This window comes from Capricornis sumatraensis, chromosome 11 (genome assembly GCF_032405125.1).
Source record: "Capricornis sumatraensis isolate serow.1 chromosome 11, serow.2, whole genome shotgun sequence".
In the NCBI taxonomy this organism is placed as follows: Eukaryota; Metazoa; Chordata; class Mammalia; order Artiodactyla; family Bovidae; genus Capricornis; species Capricornis sumatraensis.
Window position 1 is genome coordinate 61,162,647 of NC_091079.1, and position 27,623 is coordinate 61,190,269.

General features: G+C 38.9%; 1 protein-coding gene across 5 annotated transcripts in view; it reads right to left on the reverse strand.

The window, feature by feature from the left end:
• Positions 1-22,064, reverse strand: part of IL7 (interleukin 7) — a 59,162-nt gene extending 37,098 nt beyond the window's left edge. For 4 of the 5 annotated variants that reach the window (XM_068983982.1, XM_068983981.1, XM_068983980.1 and 1 more), the window contains exons 1-2: positions 21,958-22,064; positions 14,637-14,776 (exon numbers count right to left, since the gene is read on the reverse strand). In XM_068983982.1, coding sequence (XP_068840083.1) covers positions 14,637-14,776; positions 21,958-21,967 — 150 coding nt within the window. In that variant the 5' untranslated portion in view covers positions 21,968-22,064. The remainder of the gene's footprint in view (positions 1-14,636; positions 14,777-21,957) is intronic. The other variant, XM_068983977.1, reaches the window with a different exon arrangement.
• Positions 22,065-27,623: the final 5,559 nt, after the last annotated feature.

Sequence of the window (27,623 nt, forward strand, 5' to 3'; positions counted from 1 at the left end):
TTGGAGTATAGTTGATTTACAATGTTGTGTTTCAGGTATATAGCAAAGTGAATCAATTATACATATATATATATTGCTCTTTTTTAAATATTCTTTTCTCATATAGGCCATTACAGAGTATTGAGTAGAGTTCCCTGGGCTGTACCGGAGAAGGCACTGGCAATCCACTCCAGTACTCTTGCCTGGAAAATCCCATGGATGGAGGAGCCTGGTAGGCTGCAGTCCATGGGGTCGCTAAGAGTCAGACACGACTGAGCAACTTCACTTTCATGCATTGGAGAAGGAAATGGCAACCCACTCCAGTTGTTCTTGCTTGGAGAATCCCAGGGATGGGGGAGCCTGGTGGGCTGCCATCTGTGGGGTTGCAGAGTTGGACATGACTGAAGTGACTTAGCAGCTAAGCAGCAGCCCTGTGCTATACAGCGGGTTCTTATTAGTTATTTATTTTATATATAGAAGTGAGCATATTTCAGTCCCAGTCTCTCAATTTATCCCCCCACCCCATCTCCTGATAGCCAGAGTTTGTTTTCTGCATCCATGATTCTATTTCTGTTTTGTAAATAAGTTCATTTGTACCCTTTTTTAAAAGTCCATGTATGTGATATCATATGCTATTTGTGTTTGTTCTCTCTCTTCTATTTTCCTAATATGAAAGCTTAGAGGATTATCTTGTATCTTTCTTCTTTCTATATTAGCATTCAGTGCTCTAGGCATTGTTTTTACTGTGCCCCACACAGTTCATTAATCTGTATTTTCTTTTCATTAAGATTAAAATATTTTAAAATTTCTCTTGTGATCTCTTCTTTGATTCATGTGCTATCTAAAAGTATATTTCTTAATCTCTGAATATTTGGGTACTTGCCATCTCTGTTTCTGTTATTTATTTTCAGTTTAATTACATTTTGGTTTGACGGCATAGTTTTCATCATTTTTATTTGTAAAAAACTTGTTAAGGTGTATTTTTTGACTCAAAATGTCTTCAACCCTATTGAAAATCCCATGTTAGCTTCCATTTAATGTGTATTGTGTTGTTGTTGAATGAATTATTAATATTTTACAAATATCAATTAGGTTTGGTTAGTTTTCTATGCTTTTAGTTCAATTATATGCTTACTGATTTTCTGCTTGCTGAATCTGTCCGTTAGTGCTACAGAGGTTTTGAAATCTCCAGTTATAATGGTGGATATATCTATTTCTTCTTGCATTTTATCAGTTTTTGCTCCCAAGGTTTCAATGCAGCCGTTAGGCACAATCACATTAAGAATCAATATGTTATCTTGGAGAACTGACCCCTTAATTATTATGTAATGCCCTGTTTATTCCTGAGAATATTCCTTGCTCTGAAATCTGCTTTGTCTGAAATGAATATAGCTGCTTCAGCTTTCTTTTGATTAGTGTTGACATATCATTCTCCATCTTTTCACTTTTAATCTGTGTCTTTACCCATTTAAAGTGGGTTTCTTGTAGACAATATATAGTTGGGTTTCATTTTTTTTTTCTATCTACTCAAAGAGTCTTTTAATTGATGTATTTTATTTTACTTTTATTTCATATTGGAGTATAGTTGATTAACAATGTGTTAGTTTCTGATGTACAGCAAAGTGATTCAGTTATACATATACATGTATCTATACTTCCCCTATTGCTCAGCTGGTAAAGAATCTACCTGCAATGCAGGAAACCTGGGTTCGATTCCTGGGTCAGGAAGATCTCCCAGAGAAGGAAATGGCAACCCACTCTGGTATTCTTGCCTGGAGAATTCCATGGACAGAGGAGCCTGGTGGGCTACAGTCCATGGGTTCACAGACACAACTAAGTGACTAACACACACATACACACACACACACACATATCTATGATTTTTCAAATTCTTTTCCCATTTGGGTTGTTACATAATATTGAGCAGAGTTCTCTGTGCTATGCTGTAGGTCCTTGCTGGTTTTGCATTTTAAATAGAGCAGTATATATATGTCAACCCCAAACTTCTAACTGTCCCTCTCTAATTGGTATATTTTTATATCATCTTTACAACTTTAAAAAGTCATTAATAAAACAAAAAATAACTTACTTCTTAAAAGTTTACTTTTCCTGTTAAATTGTAACAGATTCAGTCCTGCTGCTAAATTATATACACAGGAATTTTTTTTTTATCTTCTAGAATAACTCAATTAATAAAGACCTACTTTAATTTTTACTTTAGTTAATTTAAATAGCTTCTCTGTTAATTATAGTTATTTAAACATAATGTGGGCTTCTCAGGTGGTGTTAGTGGTAAAGAACCCAACTGACAATGCAGGAGACACCAGAGATGCAAGTTGGACCCCTGGGTTGGAAGATCCCCTGGAGAAGGGAATGGCAACCGACTCCAGTATTCTTGCCAGGGGAATCCCATGAACAGAGGAGCCTGGTGGGCTACAGTCCATGGGGCTGCAGAGAGTCACACACAACTGAAACCACTTAGCATGCAAGCAAACATAATCTATTTGGACTATTTCTAAAGTAATATTTGACTAGAATTTGATCATTTATTTTCTTAGCTACTTCTGTTAGCAAACCAATCAATTGTAGGATTGGTATTAGGGGAGTGAGACTTTAAAAAATTAAGGTTTTTGAAAAGGAGAGAGATTTGAATTTTGGAAAGATAACTCAAATGGCAGTGAAGAAGATGGAGGCACGCAAAGGGTGGTGAGATGAGCCAGGGGCCCACCTGAATGCTGTAGAAGTAGTGCAAGGACTGTGCTGTGCTTAGTCATTCAGTCCTGTCTGACTCTTTGCGACCCCATGGACTGTAGCTCCTGTCTTCTTGGGGATTCTCGAGGCCAGAATACTAGAGTGGGTTGCCATGCCCTCCTCCAGAGGATTTTCCCAACCCAGGGATTTAACCCAGGTCTCCTGTATTACAGGTGGATTCTTTCCTATCTGAGCCACCAGGAAAGCCCTGAACTAAGACTAAGATAGTGGAAATCATAGAGTGACTGACTTGACTTTTACAGGTGTTACGGAGATATACTACTCTCTAGAATTTAATGATGGATGAGATGAAGGAGCAAAGGTCTTAAAAGTGATTCCAGGCTTTGATGACTAAATAATTGAGCAAATGCTGTTCCCTAAGACAGAGAATGTAGAAGGGGGAGCAGCTAAAAGTAATGATAATTAGTCTTCCACTGTGTCACAGAATATCCCGGTGGAGATTTCTATGGTGTTTGAATTGAATGATTCTAAAGTTCATGAGATAGGTGCAGACTTGAGGGTAGATTTGAGAGTTATCTATGAAATTTAAATCTGTGAGGGCCTCTGGAATAGAGACAGAGACAGTGTTAATGATATTAGAAATGATAAAAGCTAATTATTAGTCATTAGATTATATAATTTAATAATTTAAAGGACAGTCCTTTATATGGCTGCAGTTAGACTGAATCATTCCTAGAAAGTATTTGGCCATATTTAGCAGCCTTTATATTTTTAAACAGATGCTGTTCTGGTGACTAAGAGTCACATCATTCAATCATATGAGTCATGTTTAGGCAAAACAATTTTTTAATGGATAAACTAATGCTGTATAATGTAAAAAACTAGCTTATACTGGATATCAGAAAAATACTTGACATTTGATTCATAAGAAATTTTTAAACAAACAGGTGGTCAAGAAAAAAGACTTCTTAGCATATTTGAAGCAAGTTCTGAGTTTCCATTAACTTATGGTGTTGACTTACAGTTCATAATTTATGTATTATATAAGGTTGGCCAAAAAGTTCATTTGGGTTTTTCTGTAACATCTTATGAAAAATCTGAACTTTTTGGTCAACCCAATATATTATTACAATTCATATTATTATTTATATGAAAAACTACAATGTGAAAGATACTTTTGCTGGCATTCTGTGCAATGCAAAGATGAATCAAACTGTCCTTAAAATATCGATACCTATAGTGTTGTATGAGGAACTAAGACAAAAACTTAGTTATAAGAAGCACAGTTAAGACTCACAGATAATTTTTAAATAAAATTAAGAGAACAATCTCATTTATAATAGCATCAAAGATACATAAAGTACTGAGAAATAATTTTTAACAAAATAGGTTTAAAACTTACAGCCTCAAAACTACAAAACATTGTTAAAAGAAATTAAAGATCTAAATAAATGGGAAACATCCCATATTCATGGGTCAGAGGCATCATTATGTATTAAATTGATTTATAGGTGCAGCAAAGTCCCTAGCAGAATCCCAACTGACTACTTCTCAGAAATTAATGAGCAGATTCTAAAATTCATATGAAATTGCAAGGGACTGAACAGTCAAAACTGTCTAAAAGAAAGACAAACCAGAAGGAGTCACACTTTCTGCTTTCAAAACTTACTCCAAAGCAACGGTAATAAAAGTCTGGTACTGGCCCAGCATAAATACATATCTGTGAATGAAATGTAAGCCACACATGTGATCAACTGATTGGCTTTTTACAAGAGTACTAGGACTAGTCAATGGGGAAAGGATCATCTTTTCTTCTCCAATATGGTTTATTTATTGCTTTATAAATTGCTGAATACATTTCACTCCAGTCCTTGATTATATGTAGATTAGAGACAGATAGCTTATTAATTATTACTAATATTATTAATTTAGAGGTATAATGTTTGACACAGAACGTTCCATACAGTAGAAGATTGATACATGTTTATAAAAGGAGGAAAACAATCAATTGTTCAGGCCAGTAATAAAGGAAGGGAAGAAAAGAAAGAAGAAACTAAAATGTGGTTTTTGTTCCCTGTTTCAAAAAGTTCGGGCACTATGATGGACCTCAGAGATAATTCAGTGTTCATAGTTTGTGGGGGATTGAAAAGTACCCAAGTGGTTAAATGAGGTGTCCAAGATTGAACTGGGGTCTCCTGAATTGCAGGCGGATTCGGTACATACTGAGCTATCAGGGAAGCCCTCCAAGATCACAATGCTTGCTAATAATAAAGCCAGTAACACATTTAGGTCTTCTGATCCTTCACTCAGTGTCCCTTGAACTTCACTGCAATGCAAATTCACTGAAAAGCAATCTACTCAAGGCTATCAATGAAAGGATATTTTTTCTTGCTGCAGAAGATTGTTTGATTTATCCATAAAATAGATGCTTAATCATGGATGCTAAAATAAAATGAGGAAGGAAGTGTTAGTTACTTAGTCATGTCTGATTCTTTGCGACCCCATGGACTGTTGCCCAAAAGGCTCCTCTGTCCATGGGATTCTCCAGGCAAGAATACTGGAGTGGGTGGCCATTTCCTTCTGACCCCAGGAATCAAATGTATTTCTCCTGTATTGCAGGCAGATTCTTTACCATCTGAGCCACCAGGGAAGCTTAAAATAATAGCTAATTGAATTTATGATGTGGTGTTGTTTATTTACTTATTTTTGTTACTGTGGTTGAATTAAACACTGAAAAAGAAACAAACTTCATAGGACCTGATACCCACAGAGCAAAATATGCCTTTCAAGATCTGAGGCAATAGAATTTAAGTACCAGACTGATATCAGGGTACTATTCTAATTTTTCCTTTAAGTTTATAAATTTTTCCATACAAGGCAAGGACATAATGAAGTTATCCAGTGGAATTCGCAGATCAAAATTCCTTAAAAAGTCTCTGGGAGTAGGTCCAGCACTCTATGTTTTAACAATCCTTTCAGTTCATCTCAAGTACCTTAAAGTTACAAATCACTGTGTTGCTCCACAATCATCAACAATTTTATCTAAAGTTCTCTGAAGTTGTTCCACACTCTCTCCTTGCTTTCCATGCTAACCTGCAAATTATCTACATTGCCAGAAAAAAATTATAAGATATAAATCTGATGATGTTATTTCATTCTCCATTCATTCATCAAGTATTTATTGAGAGTTTTAGGCCTTCAGGGAATAGCCATGAGTACAAAAGACAAAGATCTCTATTCTTGTGGTGCTTATATTCAGTGTCTTTTATTCCCCTCCAAATTCCCCAAGGACTTCAGAATGCTTAGAAAAGAGGTCCAAACTCCTTTGTATAATGAACCCAGCACTCAGTGGTCCAGGCTTTCTCTGAGGATTTGGTTCTTGTCTTACATCCTACAATCCAACAACACCATGCAATTGATTTCTTAATTATATTCATTTGCAAGGTAATCCATCCCCTCCGTAGAGAAGCCCCCCAAGCATGTTCTATTCCTTTTGGTAAAACCTACATGTGTTTTAACATTCAAGAATTATTTGTGACCCTGATATTTTTAAAATAGATAACCAAAAAGGACCTATTGTATAGCACATGAAACTCTGCTCAATGTTATGTGTCAGCCGGGATGGGAGAGGAGGCGTTTGGGGATACATGTATTTGTGTGGCTGAGTCCCTGTGCTCTTCACCTGAAACTATCACAACATGATTGATTGGCTATACCCCAGTTCAAAATAAGAAGTTCTAAAAAATAATATAAAACAGAAAAAGAATTATGTATGACCAAAACTCACAAGAAGAAATAGATGATCTGAATATGCCTATGTCTATTGAAGAAACTGAATCAGTAATTAATAACATTCCAAGCCAGGAAACACCAAGTCCAGATGGGTTTACTGATAAATTCTAACAAACACTTAAGAAAGAAATTAGACCAATTCTCTACAATCTCTTTTAGAGGACAGAGGAGAGGGAACACATCCTAAGTCAGTCTATGAGAATACCATTACTTTAACACCAAAACCAGAAAAAGACAAGAAAAAGGGGGGGAAAAAAAGAAAAGAAAACTACAGGCCAGATTCTTCCATCAACACAGATGCAAAAATCCTCTACAAAATATTAGTATATCAAATCTAGTAAAATACAAAAAGAATTATATACCACAACCAAGAGGGGTCAATTCCAAGCATACAAGGCTGATTCAACAGTGGAAAATCAATTAATTTAATCTACCACATCAGTACAGTTTCTTCTTTTTTTTTATCACATGATCATATCACTTGATGCAAAAAAAGCATTTGACAAAATCTAATACCCATTCATGAGAAAAAAACTCTCAATATACTAGGAAAAGAGGGAACTTCCTCACCTTGATAAAGACTACACAAAAATACTACAGCTGATGGCTTGCTTGCTTCCCTGGTGGCTCAGCAGATTAAAGAATCCACCTGCAATGCAGGATATGCAGGTTTGGTCCCTTGGTGGTGAAGATCCCCTGGAAAAGGAAATGGCAACCAGCTCCAGTATCCTTGCCTGGAAAACCCCATGGCCAGAGGAATCTGGTTAGCTACAGTCCATGGGGTTTGCTAGAGTCAGACATGACTTAGCGACTAAACAACAACAATGATAATGTCTTACTTAGCAGTGAGGCATTCGAAGTTTTCCCACAAAGATCAGGTAAAAAGCAAGGATGGCCCGTCATACCACTTCTTTTCAAAATTGTATTGAAAGTCCTTGCTTATTCAATAAGTCCTTGTTAATGCAATAAGGCAAGGAAATAAAAGGTATATAGATTGGGAAAGATGGCATAAAGCTCAAAATGGCAAAGCAAAGGAAACAATATAAAGATGAGTGGTTGAAAGAGGTTGGTGGGGGAGGAAGGATAAATAGGCAGTGCATAAAGGACTTTTAGAAAAGTGAAAATACTCTGTATGATATTACAGTGATGGATATATGCCATTATGCTTCCTCCACATCCATAGAATGTACCACACAAGTGTGAACCCTGGGGGAAATTGTGGACTTTGGGCAATTATGATGAGTCAATATGTAGGTACATCCTTCATAAAAGTTGTATTTCATAAAAAGTGAATGGTGTTGATAATAAGGGAGGCTATATATATAGGTGGGAGGATTGGGTACATAAGAAAAATGTACCTCCTTCTCAGTTTTGTTGTAAACCTAAAGCTGCTCTAAAAAGTTGTCTTTAAAAAAAAAAAATCAGGAGAAAAAAAGTCAAGTGTTCCGTGAAGACTTGATTGTCTTCTCTCCTTAAAATGTGAGATGGCAGCTTCCACTTTGGTGCCCATATTATATCCTAATTTACAGGTAATCCTATTTTTATAGATGTGGCTACATAAAATAAAATCTGTATATCAAAAAAAAAGATAAAGAGTAAATGTAAACTGGGAAATGTTTTCAACAAATAATGCTAGTCATAAAGTTGTCATATTTATATAATGATCTCTTACCAAATGATAGCCAGTAGGAGAATGGCAAAGGATCTTGAGGGCTATAAGGAAGAAGATATTTTTAAACCAGTCTCCATCCTGTCCATTGTCATCTCCTCTGTCCATACCACTGACATGGCCATGATTACAGGTGTGTGGAGTTATGCTGTATAATTATTGCACAGAGGGATGGCATCACCAGAGTTTTGTACTACATTTAAATTCTAAAGCTTTTAAACAACAGAATCCCTAGAAAAGTAGAATAAATATCAACAACAGACTTAAATAAGTGATGAGGATCCATAAGAGCCAAAACAGTCTCAAAAAAGAACATAGTTGGAGACTCACACTTCCAATTTTAAAACTAACTACTGTGCTACAGTCATCAAGACTGTGTGGTATTGACATAAAGATGGGCATATAAGCAATGGGATGGAATTAGAAATTTAAAGTATACCTATACATGTTAATACAACTGATTTTCAATGAAGGTGCTAAGACAATTCAATGGGAGAAAATAGTCTTTTCAACAAAAGGGGCAGAACAACTGGAAAAAAATAAAATTGGACTCCCTAGCTCATATCATATACAAAAATTAACTAAAAACAGATCAAAGACCTAAATATGAACTAAAACTATAAAATTCTTAGAAAAAACATAAATGTGAATCTTTGTGATCTTGGATTAGGTAATAGTTTAACTATGCTACCAAAGGCATTACCAAAAAAGAAAGAATAAATAAGTTGAACTTCATCAAGGTAAACTTTCGTGCTATAAAAGATACCATAAAGAAAGGAAAATAAATGCAAAGAATGGGGGAAAATATTTGCAAATTGCACATCTGATAACATCTAGTATCCAGAATATATTTTAAAAACTCTCACAGCCAAACAAAACACAACATAATTAAAAGTGAGCAAAAACATTTGAAAAAAATTTCTTCAAAGAAGATACACAAATGGCCAAGAAGCATGGTCAATACTGAAAAGATGCTTGACCTCATTAGTCATCAGTGAAATATAGATCAAAGGAACAACGACATACCACTTCACAGCCACTAGGATGACTATAATAAAAAAGTCAGACAGCAAGGAAAATTGGAATCCTCAAATACTGCCGATGTGAGTGTAAAATGGTGCAGTCACTTGAGAAATAGTTTGGCATTTCTTCAAAAAGTTAAGCACAGAGTTACCATATGACCCAGAAATTCCATTTGTAGGTGTATATCAAAGAGTATTCCACAAAAGCTTGTATAACCAAGATGTGAAGAAACATTACTCACAATAACCAAACAGTGGAAAAAATTATCCACTCAACTGATGAATGGATAAACAGAAATACAGTATATCCATTCAACAGTTTATTAATCTATAAGAAGAAATGAAGTACTGATTCATGCTATACTATGGGTTAAGCTTGAAAACATTATGGTAAGTGAAGTCCAATACAAAAGGCTCCAAATTGTATGTTTCCATTTGTATGACTCATGGAGAAAATGCAGATCCATAGAAACAGAAGGTAAATTAGTAGCTACCAGAGTCTAGTGATGACTAATGGAAAACTATTGCTAATGGTTTTATCATTCTTTGAGGTGATGAAATGTTCTGGAAGTAGATAATGGTGAGGACTGCACAACTTGTGACTATACTTAAACTGTACACTTTAACAGTACTTTGTATTTTATCTCAATGCAAAATAAAAACATAAAGGATGAATACAGGTTAAAAAAAACAGTCAATGTCACAAGCAATCAAAGAAATGTAAATCAAAACAAATTGTTTCTCTATTGCCCTGCTAGATACTATCAAAAATAAAAATACTCAATGCTGACAAAAATGATGACCTCATATATTGCTGTAAGAACTGTAAATTTGTGGGCCCTTTTTGGAAAAGAATTAGGTAATATGAATTAAGGAGCTTAAAGTGCTGATTCTATTTAACTTAGACATCCTAGTTTTAGGAATCTAAATTCCTTACTTAGTGGACCATATAGAAAAAGGACCTTTATTATTTATTATGAACTTTCCATTCCTTCTGAGCCAAGTAGAAAAATGAGTCTCTCACCCTTACCCTGAACCTTGTATGGATTCTATGTCATGGCTTCCATCATTTCTATTTACATCCAGATGTATTCAAAATGTCTGTCCAGCTCCCCTTCACCTTTCCCTACAATACAACCAGATCAGTTATCATCTTAGTGTTCCTGACACCCTTCTTTCATTATGTTATTACCATAACTCTCTATCATGTGTTCCCCACCCCCACCAAAACAACAGCAACAACAACAACAGGCTATTGCCTGCTTTGCCTCATCAAAATGAGGACTTTTTCTGGAACTAGACTGTTTGGATTTGAATTCCAGCTTTGCCACTTGCCAGCTATGTGGTTCAGGTCTCACTTTCCTCATTACATGGAATTATCTAATTATTATATTAGAATTATATAATTATTACATGGAAAGTGGTCAGAGCAGTGCTGGCACATAGTAAACCCTGAATTTGTGTTATTCTTATTATTATAACTAACAGAGGATAAGACAATTGGGTGGCATCACCAACTCGATGGACATGAGTTTGAGCAGGGTCTGGGAGTTGGTGATGGACAGGGAAGCCTGGCATGCTGCAGTCCATGGAGTCACAAAGAGTTGGACATGACTGAGCAACTGAACTGAACTGATTATTATTATTATCATCTCATAGAGATATTATGAAGCTCAAATAATGTGTATGAAACCACTTTGTAATGCACTACTCATTACTTTCTATTACAGTAACATGTGTTTACCTTATCCTCATAAATTATAGAAGAACAAGGGCTATCTTATTTTCTAATGACTTATGTTGTACACAGTAAATTCTCAAAATTTGCATTGAAATTAAATGTTATTTTATGACCAAATCACTGTTGACTTTTGTTTATGTCTAAATAACATCACATCAAGATAACTCACAATCTTGTTATAGACACACTTGTGTCTACCACTATGTTAGAGGTCTTTTCAAAGTAGAGTCTACAATGGAGAATCCACTGCAAGCATGGAAGGAATAGTTTTAGGAATTCTATCTACATTTTTTCTTCATCTTTTGTAAATTTTTATTGTTTGGAATATATCATTACTAACATGTATACAATTACTATGTAAATACTATAACATGTAAGTAAATGTATACTGGGAGTGCAGGCTTAAGACAGTTTTACTAAATGGTGTACTGTTCAAAAGGTCTGGAGATCAGCATATTAACCCACAGTATGGTTTCTTTCCTGGTGTCAAGCTGATCTATTGAGGTCCTCCTAGCACACAGTTTGTATTTCTTTGTTTCCAAATCTGACTCACAACCAGTTTGTTTAAAATGAGAGTATGGCAGCCACTCCTTTTCAAGCTGCAACTTGCATTCTTCACACCAAGACTTAACCATCACCAAATGTAAACTCCTTAAAAGACAGGTCTGTATCTGGGCTATTTTTGCATCTACCCCCACACCCCCATCTCCCCACCACACAACAGGGTTTTCTATAGTAACTGGAATATAACAGGCTCCACATAAGTGTTGGCTGAATGCATATAATGACACAGTGATTGCTCCTGGAAGGCAGGAGAGTGTGCTGGTGAACAGCAGAAGCTCAGATCCTGGCTCTGCCACATAACGGTGACCCTGAGCCTCAGAATTTTCCTTTGTGAAATGAAAGTGATTAAGTAAAGGGACTCTCCTCCACCAATGCAGGGGACATGGGTTCGGTCTCTCTGATCCAGGAAGATTCCACTAAGTGCCTGCACCACAGTTATTGAAACCCCCATGCCCTAGAACCTGTGCTCAGCAACGAGAAAAGCCACTGTAATGAGAAGCCCTTGCTCACTGCAACTAGAGAAAGCCTACAGGCAGTAATGAAGACCCAGTATGACCAAAAATTAAAATGAATAAATAAATAATCTTTTTGGAAGTTAGTAAAGAGTAAAATCCATTTCTTGACTCAAAATATTAATTTAGTAGCATAATTTAATGCAGAAAATGCCCTCCATTCATGAAATGAAAAACTGGGCAATTACTATTTAGTGCGCATTTTTCATCAGCCGTTCTATATATTGAAGTGGTACAGCATACAGTTATATAGCATCTTGAGTTTCCTGTATCCCCCCAAGAGGTGAGACACTGATTTCTCAAGGAGTTGTGCCCCTTCAGTATGAGTATGCAGAGAAAGATTGAGTCGAAGGAAGGGAAATATTAGACAATTATTTCCATCTTATGAACATGAAAGAGAGTTTGCTTTGTCATTTGGGGTTTCAAGTACTGATTACTGTTAAATCAACACATCCTATTACATTATTATAACTCTTAAACTGTAAAAAATATAATTTTGGTCAATGAATTATTTGTCTCTGTTGAAAATCCCAAAGAATAGCAACAATACCAATACCACCTCCTGGAACTAAAAGCAGTTCTAGCAAGGTTTGAGGATACAAGGTTATATACAAAAGTCAATTGCTCTCCTATATACCTGCATTGAATAATTGGAACTTGAAATTCAAAACACAACACTTTACAAAACTACCCAAAATACAATATCCTGTGCTTAAGTATAGTTCTAACAAAATATGAACAAGACTGGTATGAGGAAAAGCACAAAACTCTGATAAAAGAAATAATAAATAGAAGGATATTCCATCATCATGGATAGTAAGATTCAATATAGTTAGGATGTCAGGTAGGAGGTGAGTTCTGATACCTCACCAATGAAGATATGCAGATGGCAATAGTATGTGAAGGATATTCAACATCATATGACATTAAGGAACTGCTAATTAAAAATACAGTGAGGTACAATGAAACATCTATTAGAACGGCTATAACTTAAGACACTGACAACAGCCAATGCTGGCAAGGATGTAAGGCAACAGGAGCTCTCATTCATTGCTGTTAAGAATGCAAAATGGTACAGTCACTTTGGAAGACAGCATGGCAGTTTAATACAAAGCTAAACATAATCTTACCATATGATCCAGCAATCATTCTCCTAGGAATTTATCCAAATGAGCTGAAAATGAATGTCCACACAAAACCCTGCACACGAATGTTTGTAGAAGCTTTATTCATAATTGTCAAATATTAGAAGCAACCAAGACATATCCTTCAATCAGCGAATGGAGAAACAAACTATAGTACATCCATTCGATGGAATTTTATTCAACAATAAAATGAAATGAGCTATCAAGCCACAAAAAGGCAGGGAAGAACCTTAAATACACATTGCTAAGTCAAAGAATCCAGTCTAAAAAAGCGACAAACTGCATGATTCTAACTATATGACATTTTTAAGAGGCTAACCGCAGAGACCGTAAACAGATCTGTGGTTGCCATGGGTTGAGAGGAGGGAGGGAAGTATGAATCAGTGGAGCACAGGGAATTTTAAGGATAGTGAAACTATTTACATGATACTGTCAGGATGGATACAGGATATTATCCATTTGTCAGAACCCATAAAACTGTGCAACACAAGAAGCAAACACTAATGTCAACTATGGGATTTAGTTAATAACAATGTATCAATATTGGTTCATCAATTGTAACTAATGTACCACAGAAATGCAAGATGTTAATTACAGGGGAAATTGTACAGAGGGAGAGTGGGTATGTGGGAATTCTCTACATTCTCCTCAACTTTTCTGTAAACCTAAAACTACCCTAAAGAATAATAGCTGTTATTCAAAAATGTCCAAAGTAAGTAAAAAATACCACAGCAAATTATATATATATATATATGTATAAAATGCTTAAGTATATGCCAATACACACATTCAGATAAAATAAAATAACTATCCATCTCTTTCTCTTCATGATAATTTTTCAGTTTTAGTTCCCTGACCAGGGATCAAACACATTCCCTTGTAGTGGAAGCATGGAGTCTTACCACTGGACTGCCAGGGAAATCCCTTCATGATACATTTTAAACATTATATTCTGTTATTTTCCTTCTTCTAATATAATGCTTTTATATGTACTGTCAATCGTGTCCGACTCTTGGCAACCCCATGGACTGTAGCCTACCAGGTTCCTCTGTCCATGGGATTTTCCAGGCAAGAGTACTGGAGTGGGTTACCATTTCCTTCTCCAGGGGATCTTCCCGACCCAGGGATCGAACCTGGGTCTCCAGCATTGCAGACAGATGTTTTACCATCTGAACCACCAGGGAAGCCCCACAATATAATGCTTTTATATGGACTGTCAATGGAAGGTGAAGAGATGCAGAGAGTTATGCTAAATTATGTTCAGGAAAATTTTGGTAGTGAAGGGAACTCGGACTGACGAGTCTGGGATCTTGGAAAGAAATCTTTTTAAAGGATATAATGATGCCAACTCTAAAAAAAATACTGTTAGCCCCCATTCGTTTTATTCTTTAGTTATTTCACTGTCTTTCAAAGAATAGAAGTAAATACTAAGGTATAAAACTGCATACCAACAGTACATATAAAATTTTGCCAATGAGTTAAAATGTGAGGAAAACAAACACATACCAAGTCATCGATGCTGACCATTAGAACATTCTGATATGCTCCACCGTCTTTACCGCTAATATCACAATCAGATGATGCTACTGGCAACAGAACAAGGATCAGGGGAGGAATTCCAAAGATATACCTAAAAGAAACTGAATTCAACAGTAAGTAAGAATCAGCCAAATGTTTTAAGTCATGTTATATCATATGATGGCAGTGTTTCAATTGGCCTGACCACTAATTTCTAAGAATTTTTAAAATGTATCTTGCTTCTGCAGAGTGTAGGAAAAAACTGCAAAGTTCAGTATTATGTAATAGCCAAAGTAAGACAATATTTCAGAGTCTAGGTTTCTTTCATTTTAATTCAGATATAACTCTTTGGGATAGTGCAGAACAGGTGTGATGACAGCAAAGTCTCTTTGCTCCATTGACAGAAAAACAGGTAAACTATAGGTTAAAAATTAGAAATTCTTGAAAGTTTATGATCGATGGCACGTGACTGTATATTTATGTAAAACTTGGTGGCTGATCATGTGTCCAGCTGTTTCCTGGAGGCAACATTGCAGGAAGTTTATCTCCATGGTACAGCACTATGATTATATTCTTTCTTTTTAGTAATGGACCTTAGAAGCCTTACCTTTCCTAGAACTGGCACAAAGTTGACATTTATATTATAATACTCCTTATCTTTTCAGTATCTTCTATTTCTAAATGCCCAGAGACCCACATTCTCTTCAAACACAGCCCTGTTTAGCTTCTTGACATGTTAGGAAAACAATAAATAAATTCATACCCTGTTAACTAATTATCTATATCTGTTTTTAAATAAGGCTTCTTAATTAGGGGCATTTTTTAATCAAAAGGGATAAAATTATAAATGACATCACTTTTGGGAATAGTAATACACTGATAGAAAGCCAGGGATTCCTTGAGGCATTAAAATCTGGTTTTATGGGGACTTATTTTATTTCTTCACAAGCTTGCCAGAGTGTCTTGCTTGAATCTTTCTGTAAACTATTGAGTGTTGATGACAATATATTTCCTGTGACTTTCACCAGTGAACTTTAACTATTCTTGTTGCGTGCAAGACATTTCACATGTATGCCTACTCCTGATTAAGATTACAAATAATGCTGCTTGGAACCCAAGGAACTAAAGACTGTCAAATATATCATAAACTTCCTGATAACGTTACAATCTGTTACATATTATCTGTCATACAAAAGTGGGTAGCTCTCCTCATTAAATTATGTGCTGTTAGTGAACCATATAATGGAGAATGTCGACTGGATAGCAGATAGAGGAACAAACATGAATCTCACATCGAATCTTCATATGTCACTGACATTTAACAAGGTAAGAAAAACAAAATGAGAGGCAGGATCTACTCAGAGCTCTGACACTAAGTTTCTGTAGGCATGATGAGCAAGAATTCACTTAGGAGATTAATGATGCAGCTGCTGCTGCTGCTGCTGCTAAGTCGCTTCAGTCATGTCCGACTCTGTGCGACCCCATAGATGGCAGCCCATCAGGCTCCCCTGTCCCTGGGATTTTCCAGGTAAGAACACTGGAGTGGGTTGCCATTGCCTTCTCTGGATGATGATGCTAGTTACCTTTAACTGAGTACCTGTCATGTACCAAGCACTGTTCAGTGCCTTATACTTACTGATCCAAAGATCCAAAGGGTCCTACCAGGTAGTTAATCTTTTTGTTAAACGTAAATAGTAGGTGCCAGGTCTGGATTCTAATCCTGATGAGCTGATTGCTTCATCGGGATTTGATCATAAACACCCATAATCTTTCTAGAAAATAATCTATTTATTTTTGGTTGTGTTGGGTTTTCCTTGTTGCGTGGGCTTTTCTGTAGTTGCGGAGCATGGGTTTCTCATTGCCATGACTTCTCTTGTTGAAGAGCACCAAATCTAGGGCATACAGGTTTTAGTAGTTGTGGTCCCCAGGCTCTGGGGCACAGGTTCAATAGCTGTGGTGTACAGGCTTAGTTGCTCTGAGACATGTAGGATCTTCCCAGATCAGGGATTGAACTCATGTCTCCTGCATCAGTAGGCAGATTCTTTACCACTGAGCCACCAGGAAAGCCTACCCATAATCTTTTTATAACATGTCATCATTTTGGTCTAAATGAAAACTACCTCCAGGTTCTATTATCTATCTCCACCTCTCTTTCTTCTGCTATTGTCTCTCCCACCTGAAGATTCTCAAACAATGATCAATTGCTAATTATTTAGCATCCTAACTTTGTAATTAGGTTTGTATAGATAGTGCAGAGCCAAACTTTTTCTTTTCTCTGTCATCTTAAAGGTGTCTGGCAGGGATACTTCAGGAGGAATAGAGGATAAGGAAAGTTTATACACCATATAACTTGAAATGAGCTTTAAAGGAGTAATAATAAAATAATTAAATATTAGAATGAAAAGGAGACATTTTTACTATTGTACATAAATGTTATTTTAAAGGTCCACATTTTACACTTCGATTTAGGAGGCAGTTTTATTTTTTCTGAGCACTACTTATTGTGCCCTCTTCATTCCAAATTTCAGTAATGAGTGCTCTCAAAATTCACATTGATCCATTTGGTCATTGGATGGTATTTTATCAGTGCTTTCAAATGATGACTTAGTAGGAAATTAAGTCTTTTGTGCAATTCTAAAACAATATTTGCCTTATCTGTAGAGTGTCTTTGGTTGCCACTATTGTTGTTAAATGGGCTTCCCTGGTGGCTCAGAGGTTAAAGCGTCTGCTTGCAATGCGGGAGACCTGGGTTCGATCCCGGGGTCAGGAAGATCCCCTGGAGAAGGAAATGGCAACCCACTCCAATATTCTTGCCCGGAGAATCCCATGGATGGAGGAGCCTGGTGGGCTACACCCCATGGGGTCACAGAGAGTCGGACATGACTGAGTGACTTAAACTGTTAAATAGGTCAGCCCTGGGTTTCCCTGGTGGCTTGGCAGTAAAGAATCTGCAATGCAAGAGACATGGGTTCAATCCCTGGGTTGGGAAGATCCCCTGGAGAAGAAAATGTCAACTCATTCCGTTATGCTTGCCTGGGAAATCCCATGGACAGAGGAGCCTGGCAGACTACAGTTCACGGGGCCACAAAAGAATCAGACACGACTTCTCAGGAATTTAATCACTACCAGCAGCTCAGCTCTAGATAGCCTCGGGCAGCACAAAGTACAGAGGGAGACTTGGAGGCTTTGTCTTGGTGTGGAAATGGCTTAAAGGTAAGGGTGAAGGTGCTCAGTCGTGTCCGACTCTGCGACCCCATGGGCTGTAGCCTACCAGGCTCCTCTGTCCATGGGATTTTCCAAGCAATAGGACTGGAGTGGATTGCCATTTCCTTCTCCAGGGGATCTTCCCAACCCAGGGACTGAACCCGGGTCTCCCACATTGTAGACAGACGCTTTAACCTCTGAGCCACCAGGGAAGTCCCGGGAAATGGGTTAAGAGACCACTTAAAGGACAGAGCATCTCAAAGTCTTCACTTCCCTAATTTGTAAAATGAAAACCTCAGATTAACTGATCCCTTGATGTCTCTTTCAACTTGTGAAGGTGAAGGTGAAGTCGCTCAGTAGTGTCCGACTCTTTGCGACCCCATGGACTGTAGCCTACTAGGCTCCTCCATCCAGGGGATTCTCCAGGCAAGAATACTGGAGTGGGTTGCCATTGCCTTCTCCAGGGGATTTTCCCAACCCAGGGATTGAACCCAGGTCTCCCGCATTGGAGGCAGATGCTTTAACCTCTGAGCCACCAGCCTGAATTCTAAGAATCTACTTAGCCATCCAAATACATTAACTCTTTAAACTTGAAATCCCCTGATGGACAATGTTGCAAATACATTCCAGTGCTTCAAACCCAGGTCTCAGAGGTTCCTAGATTTCTCATTAATGACTTGCCTTCAACTGAAGTCTTTTCTCCATACCACATAGAGAGTAAAGGTAAAGGTAAAGTCGCTCAGTTGTGTCCGACTCTTTGCGACCCCATGGGCTGTAGCCTACCAGGCTCCTCTGTCCATGGGATTTTCCAAGCAATAGTACTGGAGTGGATTGCCATTTCCTTCTCCAGGGGATCTTCCCAACCCAGGGACTGAACCCGGGTCTCCCACATTGTAGACAGACGCTTAACCGTCTGAGCCACCAGGGAGGATTAACATATTAATATTGCCTAGTTTGAGCCTGCTTTTGACATTGTTGTCACAATAGGAAAGGACTCTGCTTTTATTTTTAGATTATGCATAGAATACCAACCTTATCCCCCCCACCCCCACCTCACCTTGACCTTTCCCTTAGGTTACAAAAAAAGATAAACCATAAAGAATAATGCAAAGCAAGCTTGGGCTTGTGGAATTTTCTTTAGATTTCCTGAAGGGATTGAAACTGGAGAATTTGTTTTCAGTAGGGAATTTGGTTAAACCAGAATGATAGCTGTCTAAAAAAGTCTTGTTGGTTTTTATATTAAGCCAAATAATACATTGAATCCTCAGATGCTTAAGTTATGGGGTCAAAGTGAACGTAAACAAATTAGTTTCTACAATCCTTCAAATCTAATCTTCATTACTGTTAAAGACCAATCAGTGTGTATTGACTGTCTACTGTACACATTACATAGACCTATTTTCACTGGGATTTTTAAGACACGGTCAACAGATATTCAGGATGGAATGAAAGACATTATCTGAATATATAAGATTTGTCTTTAGTATGAGCAATTGGCATAAACAAGTAAGTGAATAAATAAAAAGTTAATAAACAGTAGGAAATAACCATATATGAAAACCAGCTTTTTAAGGTTCTAAAATGAATTTTATGTTCACACAAACAATTCTAATATTTGCCACAAACATATTGATTGGATCATAAATTCTATCCACAAGTCCTATGATAAATAGCAGATAAAGACATTTCTGAAGCCACCCTATAATACTATATACAGTATTTCATTTAACCCCATAACCATTTCTTGAGGTAAGTACTATCAATTACTAAACATTTTGGCAGATGGAGAATCTGGGGCCTAAATTTTTCACCAGATAAAATGAGTTTTGTAAGAGGCAGGATTCAAATCCAAGATTGTCAGGTTGAAAAGTCTAGAAACCAAGCTTTTAGTCACTGAGCTACATTGCTTCCTATAAAAATAACTGCATGTGTGTCCTCAAGGGAAATGTGCAAAACCCCCATCTTTCTCCACATGAAACTCACTGGTGCTTCCTTGGCCAAGCTCGGAAACATTGCACCATGTACTCCTATTTCAGGGGAAAAAAGACATTGACTGTTTGGTTTTATTACATTAGATTATGTGTCACAGGTCCAGGAAGAAAAAAAAAAAAATCTCACATCACAGAGAAATCAATATGTAAGGTGGTCCTACAAAGTAACCTCTTCCATTTTTGTCTAAGGTATTTCAGCATTGTTTTGATGCCCTGTGTAATTCTCTTTAAACTTCTTCAGGCTTTCTAATCTTCCTCAGTTCTCCATTTGTACCACTATTCCATTTTTGGGTCCTCAAATAATTAAATTATCAAAACTAGAGAGCACAATCATCAAGGACCACATAGGAGGTCCTCAACTGCTTCAACTTCCAAAAGAAGTGTCAAATGAAAGGATAAAAAGTAATGAAACCTCTAATGAAATCTATTGGAACAAACTGCAGATAGCCACTCAGAGTAATTATTATTAGGAGTTTAGAATTCTAATATTTTGGTTGCTGATAACTTATGCTACATGATTAGTGTAGATATTCAGGAAACAGAGGTTCCTTGTCAGTAATGGACACCTTAGCTTCCTCCTCTTGCTTTACCTCTCTGCTCTAGATCAGAGGTGATGGGAGGATCAGAACTGGGAGCCATCCAGAAAGAAGCAATTGCAGGAGCTCTGTGGGCATTGTAAGGAAAACAGGAATATACCTAATTTCTAATTCTATATTAAACTTCTAGAGGAGGCCCATGAAGAATTCTACACCCTAAACCCTACTCCTTTATTTTGTTACTGATCAGGTACTTCTGGGCTATGTCAATTTTTGATGCTTGAATACCTGTGAGTGGGCAAAAGGCTCTTCTAATCTAAAGGTGCGGCTTCCCTGGTGGCTCAGAGGTTAAAGCGTCTGCCTCCAAAGAGGGAGACCCGGGTTCGATCCCTGGGTTGGGAATTTCCCCTGGAGAAGGAAATGGCAATCCACTCCAGTATTCTTGCCTGGAGAATCCCATGGACGGAGAAGCCTAGTAGGTTACAGTCCACGGGGTCGCAAAGAGTCGGACACGACTGAGCGACTTCACCTCACCTTCACCTCACCTCAATCTAAAGGTGCAGCCAGGAAAGGCATCAAGCAGGAAAACAACCTCCTGTCTATTCTGGCCCCCTCCCCATTCATCTCCTTTTGATAGAGGAAGTATTTACTGTAAAACTGCAGAATTTTCCTCAGGCAATCCCTCCCTAAGCACATTTCCCTTCCCCCCAAGCCCCCCAACACACCTCCCCCGCCCCCAGTCAACTTTTGGACTCTATACTAGCCATGTGGCTGCTAACGCCATCGCTTCAACTCTGTCCTTGCCCATTTTAAATTCGTATTCCACACAAGTAAATCCTACTCGGTCTGAGCAAGTGTCTAAAATGTAGAATTATGCCTGTTAATTCTGCCTCCGTCAAGGAGCACCCATTTAGAAAAGACAAAACAAAACAAAACCCAAAGTGGCCCTTCTCAGTGCCAGCCCGGAGCACTTAGTTTCCCAGCAAAAGACACCGGTACAGCCCCAGTCGGAAACTCCCGGCCTCAGTAAGTGGGTGAAAACGGGGTTTTCCGGAGACCTGTCCCTTTGGGGTTTAAAAGCGTGTCCCGTGGGAGCTTCGCTTTCACTTCTCTAAGGACTTGGAGCTGCAAGAGCCCACATCCTCGCAGATCCCGGGGCGCCGGTGAGTATCTCGGCGCGGCCAGGAGCCCGGGGTTGGGTGGGTTGGGCATTCGGTTGACAGCCGGCGGCGTTGGCTCGGGGAGAAGGACGGAGCTCATTGCTACCCCAGGATCTGGGCGCGGGCTGCCACCTCTGAACCGCGCGGAGGCTGCAGCGCCGGGTCTCGGGGACAGAGGGCCGGCGTCGGGGACCGAGGCTCCCACGCAGCCTGCCAGGTGCAAGTGGCAATGGGCCAGGGTACTCGGGCGCGGTCGCTGGCTGCCCCGGGGCAGAGCCCGGCTCTCCGCAGGTCCAAAGTGCAAGGCCAGGCTGTTCCCGGACGCGCCTGGGCGCGGGGCGCCGCAGCGCGTCCCAGAGTCCCCGGGAGTGCCGGGCGCGCGAATTTCTGCGCCCGAGAGAGGAGCGCTTACCATGGAACATGGTCTGCGGGAGGCGGGCGTGGTAATGATGACCGCAACTGCAGCAGGAGCACGCTCTCACCGCCCATAGTCACTCCCAGGACCCTGGTCTTCCGCGGAGTTACCGGGAGTCCGTGCCGGGTAGGGCCGTCTCTGTCACTGGTTCCTCCTACCCACGCCGAGCCTGCTGTTTCATCCATCCCAAGGGGGGCGGCACACACCAGGGCCCGGCTCTGCGCTTTGCCTTTCCCATAACTTCCGTAGGATCAGCCGGCAGTGTACTTTCAGTTTCTACTTTGCGCTTGGTCTGCAGGTTCGATCTCCAAGTTAATCACTGGGGCGCCTTCACAGCACCCCCCCTCCCCCCCCCCCCGCCTCCCTTCTCCTGGTCACCCGCGTCCTCCCCGAGCGCTTCCTGTGCGCCTGGACCAAGACCAGAGGAGCGCGCGGATTCCCAAAGCACCGCAGGAGGAATGAGTTGGTCTTCTGATTCCGGGCGATTTGAGGCAAAAGACTTCCCAGATGACCTCTAGCCGCCTTGGCAAAATTAGGCGACTAGAATCTAAAAGCATCGGTTGCTAATGAGTCCACAGAAGCCGCAAATGTGTGCGGCGGGAGCTGGGCTATTGCAAGCGGGAGCCAGGGAGGAGGCGTAGCAGCTCTTGCCGCGGATGTGGTGGTGGACGATGCCAAGTCCTCTTTTTTTTTTTTAAAAAAAAAAAAAAAAAAAAAAGGAAGTAAAGAATGATGAATGATTAAGAGGGCCATGGGCCACTCCCTCGGCCTCTCTAACCTCTCTTGGTCTCTTTCCTCTCTGTCTTTTGTACATGCACCTGCCCAGGTGAGATCTCAAAGGAAAACAAAACGGTGGGTCAGTCTCCTCTGGTAAGAGCTATCTTTGGACCTAGAAATTAAAGCCCAGATTAGGTGGAGAAAGTGGAGACCGATAATAGCTCCTAACAATGTCTCCCACTTGTGCGTTTTTTCTTTATTGGCTAATAAATCAAATTATCCATCGTGACTGTGTGTTTACAGAAGAGATCTTTTTTTTTTTCTAGACCTGAATTATTTAGATATTTTCTGTCTCGGTTCAGTTTCTGATATTCTGCAGAAACCCTGCTTAAATGAAGGTGGGTGATGTAAAGAAATAAGTGATCATAATATTATGGCTATCATTTACCTAGCATTTGTTCTGTACTAGTATTGTGCTAAGCCTTTTATATATGTCATCTCAGGCAAAATTTTCTCTGTGGTAGATAATTTTGTGGGAACTAAGACTTCCTTAAGTATCTGCCCAAATTCACTCCCCTGGTTAGAAACAAATGTGGAACATAAACCTACTGTAAATCAGCTCTAGAGTCTGCACTTGGAATCCTTGGGTTAGAAATCCTGTGAACAATGTAGAAATTGATGCCAGGACAGAAACAGAGTCACATGTAGTGTGAGTATGGCTTTGCCCCAGTGTGGGGACCTCAGGACAAGTTTCTGGAATTTGTGAGTTCTCAGTTGAGACTCCAGCAGGTCAATTAACTTGAGGATGTGAGCATTTCAGATTCTTTGATAGCATGAACAAAGAAAAGAGGAAAAGAAAGCAGAGAGAAAAAGGAAAAAAAAAAAAAAGGAATACAGGGTGAAGCAGTGTTGCTTAAGGCTGAAACTTGGATTTCTATTCCTCTTTTAGCCTCACTTCTCACATCCAGTCCATATGGAAGTCCTGTCAGCAATACCTCTAAAACAAATCCCGAATCTATTCTGCGAATTGCCTAAGGTTAAAGCATTAAAACCCTGCTATCTAGGGACCTTTCAGGTTCCACTCTTGCCCACAGCCTCTTCATTCTCTTCAGAGCAGCAGGATATTGATTTACATTTGCCATTTTCTGTGACCACCCCCTGACCACGTCCCGCTGTACACGGGGCTTTCACGGCCCTGAGTGATCTGGGCTCCTGCTGCCCTCCCTCGCTCTCTGGTACCCATGACTTTTTTCCTCCCTGTGTCCAGCCAAGCCGACTTCCACGTAGACGAGCATCTAGGACTTCCCTGGTGGTCCACTGGTTAAGACTGCTCCCTTCCAGTACAGGGGTCATGGGTTCGATCCCTGGTCTGGGAACTGAGATCCCATATGCCATGTGAAAAGAAAAAAAGGTATCTAGCACAGAGCCATGCAGAAAGTAAGAGAATGAGAGAGGACAATTGAGTGAGATGCAGGAAGGAGAACACGTGTGGCAGAGACAGTATGTGAAGGCAGGAGGAAAATAGGAGCAAAGAAGAGAACAAGGGAAACGAATAAGAACACAAGGCAGAATGTGGCAGGGGTGGGGCGGGCATGTCAAGTATTTCCATCTGACTGGAACTTAGGGTGGAGGTGGGGAGTGGAGAAACAGGAGGCTGGAGTGACAGGTAAAAATGAATTTTGTAATTAAACACGACTATGTTGGTTATTGATTTATTTAAAATCCCTGACAGCAGAATTGAGGTATGTAACTGCATATAGCCTGCAGGTTTTATTTTTTTAACTTTTCTGCTGCTGCTGCTAAGTCTCTTCAGTCGTGTCCGACTCTGTGCAACCCCATAGACAGAAGCCCACCAGGCTCCCCTGTCCCTGGGATTCTCCAGGCAAAAACACTGGAGTGGGTTGCCATTTGCTTCTCCAATGCATGAAAGGGAAAGTGAAGTCTCTCATCATGTCCGACCCTCAACGACCCCATGGACTGCAGCCTTCCAGGCTCCTCTGTCCATGGGATTTAACTTTTCAGGGACAGATAAAAGAGCATCCATCTGTAACTTGCTCAGCAGGAAATCTATCTTCCTTTTTCATGCAATCACTGTAAAACCTGGTTGAACAAGAGCTTGTGCATAAGTGAACTTTTGGGAAGCATGAAGGAAAATTATTTAGAGCTCCAGGAGAGGAGATGTAAATTCCTCACCAGACTCTGACCCTAAATGTGAAGAATCTCTGAAGAAAATATTCATAAAGCATTGGGCATTTTTATCATTATATGCAAATGGGCACTTTCTAACTTCAAGTTATTATTTTTCTGTCTATGGCAGAATTAATACCATTTGGAAAAAAAAATCCAAAATGTAGTCTTAAATTTGTAGTTGATATTTTGATAAAATGAACATTATTTTTCATCAGACAGATAGATAAGGATAAAAGAAATATCATGAATTTTTATATGCTAATGTTTTGTGATTAGAAAAGCTGGGTGGTTACCATCAAGTTCACTGATAGATCCAACTGGTGCAGAAAAGCCAATATGGAAACAAAATAGTATATAAAGTTTATGAATTAAAACCAATAAATATTAAGAAAGAAGACATTCTCAGAATGATTAATACAATGTACTTGAAAAAATGGAAATAAAACAATTTGAATGTCAGCTTAAAGAGAGAATCATTTGAGGTTAATGAATGTCTTTTTAAATGTTCCACAATCTGAAATCTAAATAGTTCATTATTGGTAATCTGAAAATCTTTTCTTGATAATTATCTGAACTATTTTTATGCAACATAATATGACCATTTTTTGTAGTCTGAGATCTGAATGCTAGCTATCATTTTATCAGTATTTTCTGAAGTTCCTGTAGCTTAAATTTCCAGGCATAATATTCAACATATTTCAAACACACACACACACACACACACAAAACAGATTTATGGGCATGTGTTCGTGTGTGTTCGTGTAGAACACATGGGACCTGTGCTTAGAAGGGCTATAGATTTGGTTTAATGGTCTGCAGTCACTGTCTTGAAATTCTTAATTATTTTTGGACAAAGGAACTCTCATTTTCACTTTGCATTGGGCCCCACAAATTCTGTAACTGGTCATGCATACTCACACGTATTAAGCTACACATTGTGGACAGCAACACATGTCATCAAGGTGATTTCAGCTTAGTGGAGAAAACAGATGTTAAATGTGGAATTTCAAGGATAGTAAATATTATGAAAAGGAAAATTTGAGATGTATTTCAAACTAGAGTTTTAAGGAAGTCTAGGCCTGTTTTAAAAATTAGCGAAACTAGGATCCAAAATAGGTTAATTTACCTGGTGGCTCATATGGTAAAGAATCTGCTTGCAATCCAGGAGACCTGGGTTCAATCCCTGAGTCAGGAAGATCCCCTGGAGAAGGGAATGGGTACCCACTCCAGTATTCTTGCCTGGAGAATTCCATGGCCAGAGGGAGGAGCCTGGTGGGCTATAGTCCATGGGCTCTCAAAGAGTTGGACACGACTGAATGACAAATAACAACACACTCATTCAATGGGAAAATAGCTAAAAGTGAATAAAACTTTAATTCTAAAGCAGATCTGTTTGATTTTCAAGCCTGAGTTTGACAATGTATTTTCAATTTTATCAAATGACTACTTAGAATTTATTTACATGATCATGTTTTTTCTTGTGCTCCTGCTGCTACTGCTAAGTCACTTCAGTCGTGTCCAACTCTGTGCAGCCCCATAGATGGCAGCCCACCAGGCTTCTCTGTCCCTGGGATTCTGCAGGCAAGAATACTGGAGTGGGCTGCCATTTCCTTCTCCAGTTGCTCCTGAATAAACCACAAATTTACCATAATGCTAAATTCAATTTGCTAACATTTTGCTTTTAATTTTTCAATTATATTCATAATTTATGTGTGTTTGTTCTTCATATCATATTCAACTGAGCCGGGGCTATTTTTGTCCAATTTTCTTAGCTTCATAAAGGGATTTGGGAATTCTGTTATTTTCTAGAAACTGTAATGTTTAAGCACTATATGACTGATTTGAGCTCAATGATGAAACCTATTTTATTTTGTGGGATGCAACCTAGGATAAAATGAGACCACCAGTTTCAAGCATGGCAAGAATGAAAATGAAAAGGATTCGTCTGAAGGCTTAATCAAAACGGCTACTTCAAAATATCAGGAACTGCTGAAAATATGCATATCAGCATGTGAATGATTGCTTGAACCATGAAAACGAATGAAATCTCCAACCTGCAATTTCAAAGAAAGGAAAGAGTCAGTCAGTGCCAGGAGGAAACTTGAGACGTGGGCATTAAGGAGAGGTGGAGAATGATGCCAGACGACAAACTGATGAACAATAGAGCATGAAATAAGAGAGATGTTAGCTTAGCATCCCAGAAGTGAAAGAGAGAGGCTTTTGAAACAGATTAATTAGTCAGTATTTCCAAATATCACAAAGAGATTGAATAAGATGAGGACTGAAAAGCATGTCCACTGAACTGGACAGAGTAGAAGAGATTTCTGTGGTCCTCATGACAACAGTTTGAGAAGAGCAGTGTAGGGAGACATAATATTCTGGTTTGTGGGATGTAAGGGAAGATGCAAATAGAGTGAGAGGGGACAATTTCTTAGGATGTCTGGTGAAGATAAAAGAAATCTGACAATGACTTGAAAGGCATGTAAAGCATAATGGACGTGCTAGTTTTCATATATGAGAGGTACTACAACATATTTATATATTAATGGTTAAAATTAGGTTTTTCTGAAGAAGTAGAAAAGAAACCCAAGATATCAGAGTAATTTTTTTCTTACACTCCCTCCTCTTTCATCTCATTCCTTAAATTCTGTAATTCTAAACAATTAGAATCTACTGTCATCCACTATGTCTAGTTTTATGTTCCTTGTTGAACTATTCCCTATGATACTCACTTGTCTTCTTCTAGACTGAGTACT